Source organism: Malurus melanocephalus, unplaced genomic scaffold, assembly GCF_030028575.1.
Source record: "Malurus melanocephalus ecotype Western Australia unplaced genomic scaffold, MMel_1.1 scaffold_315, whole genome shotgun sequence".
Taxonomy (NCBI): Eukaryota; Metazoa; Chordata; class Aves; order Passeriformes; family Maluridae; genus Malurus; species Malurus melanocephalus.
The window spans coordinates 868293-881512 of NW_026623547.1; the positions used below are offsets into that span (position 1 = coordinate 868293).

The window sequence follows — 13220 nt, forward strand, 5'->3', positions numbered from 1 at the left end:
TGGTGAGGAAAATCAATTTGTTGTAAAAAGAAAAGGTAAGTAGTTTTGTTCTTTAAAAAGAAAGGACTATRTTCTTCAGTCAGCAAGTCTAGTAATAGGTGAAAAAATTTGCAGTAATGCTAAGTGAAAAGTTAGCAACATATTCAGTGGGCACCTCAAACAGAGGACTGTTACAACAACCTTGGGGATTGTCTTTTCAATGAATATTTCATCTCTGAAACTAAAATTCTTGCCTTGCCATTCTTATTCCAGGAGTGGATAATTAATGTTCTCATTGTCTTGATCAATGCCCTGGCAATACTGTCAGAGTAATGTTCTTCTTTGCCTTTTATCAGACTTGAAAATAATTGAATGTGCCAGTGAATTATGAAGTCATCAGCACAGCATTAGTACTCTTAATTTATTATTTGAAGCTGGATGAGATTGCACTTTGGGTACTGATACCAGTACKTGATACCCCAGAAATTAAAGAACAATCTTCATTATTATTCTAATGTTCTTCACAATATTTTGCGTTTTTAATGTACTTCGGTCTGCAAAGCAATGTTTGTGAGTCTGTCCAGCGACTCACTGAAGGTGAATGTTTGCAAAATTTTGTTGAATGAAATTTGTGCATGCAATGTCAGAGAACTGACAAGAGTCAGTGAGAGGCCAGAGACATCTGACTYGTGCTTACCTACATGAGAGAAGTCTTCTGTTTTTCAGATAAGCTACATTTATTCCAGTTTTAATTAGTGCTATTTTGTAGGCTATTTACAGGAAACTTAATGAACAGTGTTTGGGCAGGAAAAAYGTAATTTAACCAATGTCACTCTACCTAAGTATGCTTGTAGACAATAGGGAAGCAAAAACTTTTGGAAGTGTTCAATCAAAGAAAAAAATTACAACATTCTCTCTCACAATTTAGAGCCATTGTACATGGCTCTAATTGTTTAAAGAAAACCTTAAAAGCTTTTCCACCATGTAAAACTGACCATAAAATAAAAAAGTTGTGGTTTTCGTCACTCTACTATAAATAACTTTCTAAGGTTATGTCCATTGTTTAGCTTCCTTCCTGCTTTTCACCCGACTCCATTGCTGTCCAGCTGCAAAGCTGCGACTGAAATGGACTTACATTCCTGTGTGCTGGTGTTGCCCTCATTGGTGCACAGGGATTTCTCTGCAGCACTTCTCACATCAAGTACCTTGCTCTTCTCTTTGAGAGTCTTCCACTGATCGCTGCTTGCATTTTCAAACCAGGTCAGGGTTTTTTTTTTTGTTGTTGTTTTTTATCTTTTAAAGTTTTTTTTCTGACACTGTTCGGTTCACTGTCTCTATTTCTTTCATTGCTGTCAATATCTTTTGTACGTCTATCTCTCGTTTTCATTCTTTTCTCCATTGTATTTGGGTCAGAAGATGAGTATCATGTTTGCATTTCTGTTTCCCTTCTTTCCTACTATACTGACGTAATTAAGAAGTGAAATATTGCAGCGCTTCATGTTGCTCTGGTAGAGTCTTAMAGTTTTGTTTGGTATAGATCTGTGAAATGGTGTTTTGTATGCTGTTGGGTATGCAGTAGAATGTAACTATCACAGTGTCTGAATGTATATAAAAATAGCTCTGTCTGTATTCCTTTGGGCACGCACTTSCTATTCAAACTTTTGCAAATTCTCTTAAATGCTTAAAAAGCAAAGACCCACACTCTTTGTGAAACACTTAAACTGAAAGGTGGATATGATACTTTCTACTTAGCTGYCTGACTGGATAAGTATAAACTAAAGTATTCAGTGTCCCCCTCATCACTTCTTTAACTAAGGTAAGGGYGTCACTTGAAAGATAAAGAGTCCCACGTGCCTGTATGGGTCAGTTACAAAGGTAAAGCACCAAGTGTGTTGCGGTATGTTAAACTCTTTACTGGTGTACTTCTTTATTCTGCAGACTTTGTCATGACTGCCCCTGTGTTTTCAGTGAGGACTTGTTTGGCAGTTAAATTAACARCAAGCAAAAATTCGGTTACCCTGTTTTCATGGCTTCTTAGTAGCTGTGGAGAAGCGTGTGGGCGTGGAAGGGAAAAGCTCACTGCCCTTTGCAGCAGTGGTGGCTGTTGGTGTTGGTGTCCCTGGGCCAAAGATGGCAGTGACAGCTACTGCACACTGCTTCAAGGGTGGCTCCRTGCTCTCTCTTCTCTTTTCCACCTGGAACTTCCCCCATGTCATGCCTTCTTCAAGATCTCAACTGGACTCTTACTCTCCTTCCACTGTCTTAGGAGAGCAGTTGATGCTTTTATAAGGCTACAGTTCCTCAAAGACCATCTGAGTCAGTCTTGAAAATAGAGCTTTGCTAAATCTTGTATGATGTCACTTAACATTTTAAATGCTTTGCGGGTAAAGGAAGTTGGATTGGGTGGGGATACATTTTTATGTAAAAATAGAATATTTCCTTCTTTTTGTATTTGCATCTACTTTTCAAAGTTTCASTGTAAGATTTAAAAATCTTTATGGGCGTGTTAGGAATTGGAGTGATGGTGTAAGATTGACAGTCACCTTGTCTCTCGAGTAGTTAATGTAAATTTGCAGTAAAAATGTAATAATTATAAAGTTACTTTGCCTCTCTAGTTCTCAAGTCGTCAAAAAAAAACCCTTCAAAAAAAACCGCTGTGTAAGCAGAAGACAAGACTGTGTCTTGAGTATAAAAATTTATTTTTATAGTGTAAATGCTATGGTTGTTGGGTGTGGTGTGTGGAGCTAATTAATTTATGTTGCTTTTATAGTTCATTACAGGATTAGAAAAGAAGAACCATTCTTTATTTTCCGYATTAGGTACAAAGGAATAATGTTTTGATCTTGTTATAACAATTGTAGAATTATTAAGTTTATGATCCTGTACTGGTTAATAAAARATGATGCTTTATTTTATTTGTCTTTATTATTTTAGGTCATATTGAAGTTGTGAAATTACTCGTGACCCATACAGCTGAAGTGACATGCAAAGACAAGAAATCATATACACCCTTACATGCTGCAGCATCTAGTGGGATGATTAGTGTAGTCAAATATCTTCTGGATCTTGGAGTTGATGTAAGGAAAAATAAAATGAAGGGGGGAAATACTTTTTCTATTGTTTGAAATGCTTTGTTKGTACTGTAGCACACTGTTTATTTAGGGACAGATTGTGATACAGTGAAAGTACGTGAATGAAGATCTCTGTAAATACTACTTTTTCTTTTCTAAGCGCTCATTTCTCCACTAAGAGAAAACCTTCTTAAAAGCCTTGCAGATTTTGTACAATAATTTGAAAATAAATGTGTATTTACTAGGGCTTTTTGTTTATTTGATATTTCTTGCTCTTAATTCATTGGACTGGAAGTCAGGAAGTAGGAATTCCGATCCTAGCTTTGCCACACAATCATTTTTGAAGTGCAGGAAATAAAATACTTTTGCTTTAGTTGGTAAAATATAGATGGTACTGACTTTCCTGCATGACATAAATTTTAGAAAATACTAAAAATTGTGAGAAACTTCAATACTACAGTAAGTGAGGCCATATTAATATTGTAATGCAAAATAAATTAGAAGGGTCTACAGTACCTGCCTTTAGAAAGTGTGTTAACAGGAAACTGTGCAACTGTGAAGAAATCTATATTGTGGATCAAATTTCAGTCTTGCAAGGCTGGAGAGTGCAATCCAAGCTCTGTATTGAAAAGCACATCAGAATTCAACATCATGTTGTATACAACAAGAAATTCTGTTTCCATATGTACACATACCCACACACACACACACGAAGTCTAAGTGACTTCTGTTTTTAAGGAAAACTTGCAATGCTGTTTTATAGAGGTCCGTGCTATGCTTTGTATGTAGTGTCTGCACAAATTGCCACAGTTAAYATTTTTGCTGTGTGTGTGTTCTCTTAAGTTGCATACAGGAARCAGGCATGGAGACAATTGGAGGAGGTTGGCTCACTTGTAAAGTAATCATACTCTTCCCCAGTACACAGATCTCAATCAAAATGCTATGTCCAKAACTTGCTTTTAATTTCTGGTTTTGAAGAGTGCCAAAACATAATTTCATGACATGAATTTTTATTTTTTTTTATTGCATTAAATGCTTCATTAAGTACAACTTTTTGCCTACTAACTAATCTTGGTTTTTTTTTTTCCTCTGATAGATGAACGAGCCAAATGCCTATGGAAATACTCCTCTCCATGTAGCTTGTTACAACGGGCAAGATGTTGTAGTGAATGAACTCATAGACTGTGGTGCTAATGTAAATCAAGTGAACGAGAAGGGGTTTACACCTTTGCACTTTGCTGCTGCRTCGACACATGGAGCATTGTGTTTAGAGCTCTTGGTCTGCAATGGAGCAGATGTAAATATAAAGGTAGGTGTATCCAAAGCCATCTATTCACACTTAAAAATGTTGTACATCTTTGTCAGAGGTAGGTTTTTCAAAAATACTTTTCTGATAACATGGAGATGTTCCCARTGATGGATGGAGTATTTGTGTGAAAAGTGCTACAGTGAGCCGGTGTGTTGCTTCAGGAAACTTGATCTGAATCTGGAAACCTCAGTGGGATGTATTATATAGCCCAAAAGGATGAAGAATGACAATATTATCTGGTCAATCTCAATTGCTTTTAAATGTCAGAATTCAGCATGATTTGTTTTCCCTAGTCTAGCCATATATATAAGAGCAAATAATTTGAAAAAATGCAAAAGTACATGATTTTCTTATAAATAAGTAACATGAATGAAATCAAGGATATTTCAGGGAAATGTGTATGAACAGGCTAATAGCTGGAGCAGTTGAAGAGATGATAAAATCTTAGAATCTAACTAGTCAGAGAGATTTTGGAAGGGTGTTTTAAAAACAGATATAAGTAGATGAGGTCAATGGAAAGTCTTAACAGCTGGTGTTATAATTACTCCATAATTACTGAGCAGAGTCWGTATACATTTCACTTCCCCACTTGGTCATAGTTCTTTGACTGCAGAATGTTCCTTAAAATCTGATTTTATTGTAGGCAGAATTTAAAACAAGCAAGTTTCAAAGGAAAYTGTCTCTTCTATTGTCTTCTGAAGTGTGTAGGGTAAGGTCTTGAGATRTGTGAGAGAGATGTAAGACCTTCTGTTTATTATTATGTTGATTTTTACTTTAGTAATGAGAACTTACGTGTGTTCAGAAATAYTTAGTGCAGTATCTGGTGTCTTGGCAGGTTTCAGGCTGAGCGAAGTGGATATATGGAATTAAGAGTCCAGGTGGCAAAATATCTGGATGCCTGAAATATCACCCACATGTAGTATGAAGAGAATTAGCTGTTGWTTAATTTCTTGGGAAAAAGTGGAGAAAAAACTGCTTAATACAGGTTTATGCTTGAATTTCAGCACAGTCTGTGCAGGAGGTGATATTGGCATGGCTGACATTTGTGTTAAAAATCTTGGGGTTTGTGGTTCACTTCATGTAAGCAGTGATTTTTGCAGTGATTCATGCTGATTTTTGGCTAACTAATTCCAAAATAYAATTTTATATCTATTGTTAGTACAAAACTCATAGTCAACTGAAAATTTGGGAGTGGTTTAAAAATAAGCCTTTTGGTGTGGAAAAATCCTAAATGTATGTTCCTGCTCACTTACATATATTTAGATGTGCAACTCATTTAATGAAAATGTACACAACTCGTTTGTGGAAAAATTCATCACCAGAGTTCCCTGCAGAAGTAAGGGGCTGTGTTACAGGGTTTAGTGCCAACTTATCCTAAAATATCCAGGTCACAGTCCATTTATTTTTGTTGCCAGCTTTCTGCTCTGCATAACGTCCCCGGCTGCATGACTGAGTGTTCAGTGTTGCAGCGCTGGCTGACTTTTGTCCTACATTCTTGGAACATCATTTTTCAGTAAAGTGTSGTCTGCCATGAAAATAATCCCACAGTGTTAAATACACTAATGATTGTATTCATATGATACTCACRCAAATAAGAACAAAAGAGAATTTRYAGCACCTTCCAGTGCCTGAAGGGAGCCTGCAAGAGAATTGGAGAGGGATTTGGTGCAAGGGCGTGGAGTTACAGGGCAAGGGGAAATAGCTTCAGACTTCAAGGGTARGGTTAGATTAGATATTAGGAAGAAATTCTTTACTGTGAGGGTGTTAAAGCATTGGAACAGGGTGTCCAGAGRAGCTRTGGGTGCCCCATCCCTGAAAGTGTTCGAWGCCAGGSTRGATGGGGCTTTGAGATACTCATTCTAGTGGAAGTTGTCCCTCCCCCTGCTAGTGGGKTTGGAACCAGATCTTTAGGSWCTCTTTCAACCCAAACTGTATGATGCTATGAAAAATAKKAACAAGCCAAGAATTACTGTTTTTSTAAATGCAGGGCTGCAAGGKTTCGTGACTTTGTGCATATTTCTGATGTAGAAGAAAGAATTGGGCAGGACTCCATTTCAGAAACAGCATTAGTAGCTTTAGCTATAGGTTGGTTGTAATTAAAATGTGTTGATTTAGTGTGTATTGAAACTCTTAAGTGCAAAATTAAGCAAGTAGGGCTGTGTGGGATTTTAAGCAATTATAGCTTGAAAACAGCATTTGTGCTTTTTCCTCATCAAGGTGTTTCTGTTATAATTCTGTTAGTAGAATTTATGTGGATTTACACCAGCATGACTGAATTTGGCCTGTAATTTACACCTGGAGGCATGAACAGCCTTACTTTGCATATGCAAACTTARCACTTGCACTGTTGAAAAGTGCAAGAACTGAGGCAAAAGGACATCATTTCCCAGTCAACTTCTACTTCCCTGGAAAGGCCTATAAAGATAATCTTGGATTTAATTAGAGGAGCAATCCGTAAAAAAATAGAATATGTTGTGTAACTAAGAATGAATTGTGGATTTAAAATGAGATGGAATTAAGGTGTTCTTACCAAATATTTATTGCAACCAAGGCTGTTCAACTTCCAAATACTGAAGYTGAAGTTCAGAGTAATTCTTAAAATGTTTGTAAGCTCTATTTTTCATCATACTTATATTACTTCTGTAAGCTGATTCAGTATTTCCTCTCATGTGCAACTGTTTCTATGGTTTTAGAGGTAACAGTGGATTTGAACTGTAGTCTAGGTGCAGACTAGACAGTACTGTTAAAGTATTTTGTGCTGTGGATGACTTAGTGGGGAGAGCAAAAGGGAAACACTTATTCTTGATGGCAGATAGAGGGTAAGTTCTTGTGCATATCTGTGAGTGTTGGCCTCATCYAAAAAAGGGATTATGTAGCAGAAGGTAATAGAACAGTACAACTATGTTATATGCTTTTTATCACCTCTGGACATAATTTCCTACTTGTTTTCATAGCCTTGTTAGTGTCCACTGTAGAACAGTGAATCTTGTTAAGTATTGCTCATTATTGCAGCACTCSCTCCTCACTATTCAGGATTTCCATGCATGGATGAACACATTGAAAGGAGTATGTAATGGGACCATATTAATTGTTTTATGGACCCCATTGCTGCTTGAAAATTCAGTGACCTAAATAGAAGAAGTTTTGTATTTCCATTGGTAGTACTAGAACATAAGAATTGTTGCTAGGGGGAGATTTCACTTGGAGGAATGCTGCAACATGATAGACCCACATTTCCTCTCCCTCAGTGAAGTTCAGTAGTCTGAGTACAGTTAATGCGTGGGTAATCACACGCAGTAGGACACCTTGTGCTGTGTATTACTTGCCTAATAACAATTACTGTTCTTAGCAAATTTTATATAATCTAAGTATTTTGTGGATATGTTTTCTCTAGTGATAGAGGAGAATTGGATGATTTCTTTCCTATTACCACATTTAGCTGAGTTTCAGTGAAGACAACAAAAGTTATCATTAGCCCAAAGCTAATGTCCTGTCATGTGCTGTGATCCTGTCTGATCTTGTTAAATCACATAGTTGTGGTTAGCTTGATGTTTAGATAGAAGACCTTAAAGGCATAAAGAAAGGGAAGCTGAAACAAAAGTTTTGAAGAGACCTCCCTGCTTATGSAGTCCAACCTCCTGGCATCTCAGCAAATAGTGATTTGCTTAATAGAGCCTTGATATTTCATTGTTTAAAGAAATACTTGGCTACTGGTTCTGATCCTGTATATCCTTTCCTAGTGGCAGCGTCTTAGAAGGGAATTCTGAATGCATCCTATACCTAGCAGTTCAGCTTCAACATAGGAATTATCTTAATTTAATTTTATACCTATTGTRTGTTTAAATGTTGATAGACAATTGTACATTGTGTTATTCCTGGGTTGGACAGGAACCTGAGACTGTTASACATGAGAGAGCCAYTCTCATAAAATCCATTGTCWTAGAAATCTATRTTAAGTSYATTTTTAAGTAAATTTGAACAGAGTAAATCTAAAAATCTCTTATTGATTGTACTGTGTTTTTTCCATTTATAAGTGGAAAAATATTTTGCTGTTATTAGCTATTATTACGTAGCTTATTTTGCTGTTCTTTGCAAGATCTTAMTGAAGTTTTCTTGTGAGGGTTCTTGCTTAACCACAGTGTTCTTCAGTGTCTAATACTGTCATCTTAGGYTATTCCTATGTCTTTGTAAGGTGCATTATTAGATCTATCATTTTTCAKCTCCATCTTCTTCCTCTTCATTAGCCTTCCTCTGAGATACACATTTATCCCGTCTAAGCCAGTGGGACTGCAGGCTGCTTTCATCTGAGTGCTGGAATTCTTGTCTGTTAATTCACTAAGCTTATTCTRTATGATATTTGTCCTTTAAATTAATAGATTCTATAGATTCTTCAGGTTAAAGGAGGATAGAAGTGAAGGGGAAGGTCACCAGATGTCCAACAGTTGTTTTAAAGTAATTGGACACAGMGACTGTTAATAGTTGGATAAAGAGACAAGAACTAAACTGTAGGGAGAATGATGAAAGAAAATCGGAACACAGAGATTGCTTCAGGAAGTTGTCACTTACGGTGTGTTTATTTGGCCTCTTCTTAAGGCCTCTAATGACTGAATGAAAATTGATTGTCTAATTCCTCAAGAGGATTTCAACCCCATTTTCWGTGTTTATTTACATCTGCTATGGATATGTGGATGTTGTCTTGGATGATTTGTGGTCAAAATAATCTGCTAGCTGGCAGATCTGGAGATAATTTGACTTTCCTTATCAAGTGTTTTATTTTTTCATCTTTCAGTTTTATTTTTTCAGTCTTATTCAGAAATACTTAGACAGTATTTCACATAATTGTGTTGTTATGCTGCTCTGGGCAGTGATGTAATGAAAAATTCCCTGTCCATCCGTAAAAGGGTCTCCCGCAGACTTTCAGTCACACATCCATAGAACCAGGTCCATTTGGTGTCAAAGGGAGAGGAAAGATGGGAAGACACTTTTGCATATGACAGCAATTTGTGATATTTCGATACATATGTTCATATAATTTGTTCCCCCTACCATCTTTGTCTAATTTAACTTTGTATTTTGTGGCCATTCATACTGTTCAAAGCCATCATTGAAAATGTAGGTGTGGTATTCATGTTCATTCAAGGGTCCTTTGATTTTTTGTGTCATGTTTGCAATTTTTTGAGTGCATGTATAGGAGCTTTTTCTGTAAATCTTTCCCATTACCTTGATAAGTATTAGAGAAAATTATTTCTTAAGTAAAAACAACAGAAAAAACATGGGTTTGTAAGCGCATTGGGATTGAGCTGTTAAAAACTGAAGTTTCCTTATGCATTACYGTTGGCCTGCTTCAAGGATGTCTTTACCGGGTGAATGACTAAGTGCACATTTAAGATGTGCATTTCAAATGTATAGTACCAACTAGGGTTGAAGAGTTGTACTCTAGGATTACTTGGGGTTTATGATAAATGGCTTGCAAACATCATTTTACAGAAATTTCCAGGAAACACATGAACTTTGTAATGTGTTATCTTCTAATATAATATGTAAACGTCTYTACGAAATACAGCTACTTTCTTTCAAGAAACAAACTCAAAGCATTGTTWTGTTTTAGCCTTGGGAAGGGGAGGAGTTGGACATAGGCTTGTTGCTGAAATTGTGTGCTCTCATCATTCTCTTGAAAGTTACTATCTTAAGGACATAAGTGTGAGTGAGTGGGCATCCCTGAGTTCTCACTTACAGCTGAAAGAGTGACTAAGAGCAGCTCTTGTGAAAAGCTTGCCATGTCATGCTGACTTGTCATTGCCAGCATCTGTCTGGCAGAAGTGCACAGAAATTATTTAAATGATGGAGTGTAGAGAGAAAAGGAGAAAGACAAGTCCTTTTTGTTGTTGGTTTGTTGGTTTTTTTTTGTCAGTTCTGATAAATTGCTAATTGCTGTTACTGGCCATAGGTAAACACAGGATTTTTTTTTTTTTTTTCCAGAGTACAGATGGGAAAACACCTTTGCACATGACAGCAATCCATGGCAGATTTTCAAGATCCCAAACCATCATTCAAAATGGTAARAAGGGAGAGGGAGTATTTTTGTCATAAGTTTTCCAGTTTGGATATTTTCATCCTTTTCTATTGGTAACAACATATTGAATTTTTTAATGTCTGGTGTTCAATAACAGTGGTGGAATATGGCRTATCTGTTATAAAATTTGATGAGTTACACTGGTGTGCCATGTCCTTTTCAGAATGCAGGAATGCATATAGATGTTTTCYATAACCCATGTTGTAGACAGTTTGTCCCATAAGGTTATGTAATAAAATGCTTTTCTCTACCACTGAAATCTATATAGGTTTTAAATCCAAAGTGGTCAGTCACCAATAATAACATTACTTGAACCATCATCAGTGCTATTTTTCTAATAAAGTTTCTGCATGCCTACGTATACCCTTACTTAGTAATTACTTTTTATTATAGGAGCTGAAATAGACTGTGAAGATAAGAATGGAAATACTCCTTTGCACATAGCAGCTAGATATGGCCATGAGCTATTAATCAACACTCTGATTACGAGTGGTGCTGACACTGCAAAGTAGGTAACTTTACTGACATGAATGCAAGCTGTCATAATTTGGAAGTGTATTTATTAGATTAACAAGACTAGTATGATTTTTAATATCATCTTCAATTTGAAAYAGGAAATGCTTTGTATATTATACTGTACTGTACTTGTAAGTAGCTAGTCAGTATATCACAATTTTTTACCAAAACAAAGTTAAATAGTTTTCTCTAATGTATTTGAAGTAAAAGCTTTGAACGTTTTAATAGGCTGTTGCACTGACAATGCATGTTGATAGCTTGGAATAATAAAGTGCTTAAGATGTGAAGTTAACTCAGTATTCTAATTAGGTGKTTTGCTGAACCCACCATGCGTGTGCACTTTGGCACACAATCATGTTTGTTTTATTTTAATTGTAATGAAACTGTGATACCTGATTATGGTGTATCTTAGGCGGGGTATACATGGGATGTTTCCTCTCCATTTGGCAGCATTAAGTGGATTTTCAGACTGCTGCAGAAAGCTCCTCTCATCAGGTAGGATACTCTTTTAAAATCTTGCAASGTGCTTTGTACTTCATTTTTTATTTCACAGAGTAGTTTTTAATTAAGTCTTAATTCATTGGTACATAGAAATCCTTATAGTTTACTAGTACCTTTGGGCCAGTGCTTGTTTTTTAATGGACAGTCCATAGTTAAAGTGAATGCAACCTTTGGCAGACATAAGTAAAACAAAATTCATCCAAATTGTAATAATGCATTTGTAAGTTCTTGAATACTGTGTTTGTGCATTTCAAGTTGGCCGTAGAAGTGGAATGACTGGTTCAGACCATAATGAAACTCCAAGGAGAATGACTGAGATTCTTTTTTTATTACTTCATGGAGCATCCAATTTCCCTTCCATGATGTCTTTAGCTTAACACAGATCAGTCTATTCCTTGTCTATTCCTATAGTGGGCACCTTTTACTGCTCTGAAGACTCTGTGGASTGCTACATTAAGAAGCTGTTGCATTGGTAGTATGTAGTTAATCAAATGCAAYGCAAACTGCATTTTTCTTTCAATGTTTGACTCCTCCCTGAAGATGGGGATGTTGGAAAGTCATTACTCCTCTTGTTGGCCAGAATCTTGTGTGAATCCTGAGTTCCTTGAACCAATGCAATTCTGAGAAAGTAGATTTGTCCAAAGGAGGCTTCTGGAACAGAAGAAGAATAAACTAAATGGTTCTATATTAATCTGAARGCACTTAATGTTTTTTGAAAAAAGATAAGTGGAAAGGAGAGAGCTGGGGAAAGAGAAGAGTAGTAAGTTGCTTCCCCAGCTTTATACTGTTAGGGAATCTTGAGGAAGGAACTCAAGGAATGTAACTAAAACTATCTGCTGGAAAGGCTTTTTATTTACTGTCCTGTCATGGGCAAGCTTACAAAGATTCACTTCAGGAAAGAACTGWCCATTAGTTGAAAATATTTCAATTGGATGTGTTCAAAATGAGGGATACTGGCTCYTTCTCCTTTCTGCATGAGATGTTGKGCTAGCTRTGCCCTTACAGGAGATTCAGCATAGCAAAGGAAACCATGTGGATGACTTGCAGGTGGTTTCTGTGACTTAATCATGAATTGAGAAAACTTGGATACAAATGTAGCCTGGAGCAGWTAAGAGCTTGAAGAGTATGTTCAGCCTTCAGGCTAGAAAGACTAGATATTGCTAAGAGCTTTTAGGATGTGCTCTTGGTGTGAGGATTGGTATGGGCAGAGTATGTGTCCTTTTTGGGGTTGGGAGATGTCTCATTTATGTAATTTAAAGATCTCTGATTTTTAAATTCATTARTATTTGATTGCAAGCCTTAACAAAATGTCACCAATCTGCCTTGTCCCGGGACTGAATGACATTCAAGTAGTGAGTGATGGTAGACAATCAACTTAGGGATGTGGAAAGGCATCAAAGGCTATTCTTCAAACCAAATTGRTTAAATTGTTTGCTGTACAGTGTTGCTTATTGAAATGGGATAAGAACATAGTGGTGCATATAAAACCTRTTTTAGGGGATATGGAGTAGGGAAACAGTCTTGAAATAATTGTGTTCTTGAATAACACATCTTGTGCTGATCATTATTTATTGTTGTTGAGCAGTTCTTAAAAGGAAAAAAAAAAAAAACATGCAAGCATTTCCAGGTACTACACCTGGAGATTTAGTAAATAAATTAGATTACACAAGAGCAAGACTCTTAGGAGAGTATAGTAGTTCTCTCAAACCAAAAATGTAGCTTTGAAACCTGATTTAAATAGTAATYTTTGTRTCAAAATRTATGGTTAGAT

The 13220-nt window shown here is 36.4% G+C and overlaps 1 protein-coding gene across 3 annotated transcripts in view; it reads left to right on the forward strand.

Moving 5' to 3' along the window:
• Positions 1-13220, forward strand: part of ANKRD28 (ankyrin repeat domain 28) — a 107544-nt gene that overhangs the window by 78975 nt on the left and 15349 nt on the right. For all 3 annotated transcript variants that reach the window (XM_057377425.1, XM_057377424.1, XM_057377423.1), the window contains exons 7-11: positions 2914-3056; positions 4147-4359; positions 10339-10417; positions 10826-10940; positions 11361-11443. In XM_057377425.1, coding sequence (XP_057233408.1) covers positions 2914-3056; positions 4147-4359; positions 10339-10417; positions 10826-10940; positions 11361-11443 — 633 coding nt within the window. The remainder of the gene's footprint in view (positions 1-2913; positions 3057-4146; positions 4360-10338; positions 10418-10825; positions 10941-11360; positions 11444-13220) is intronic.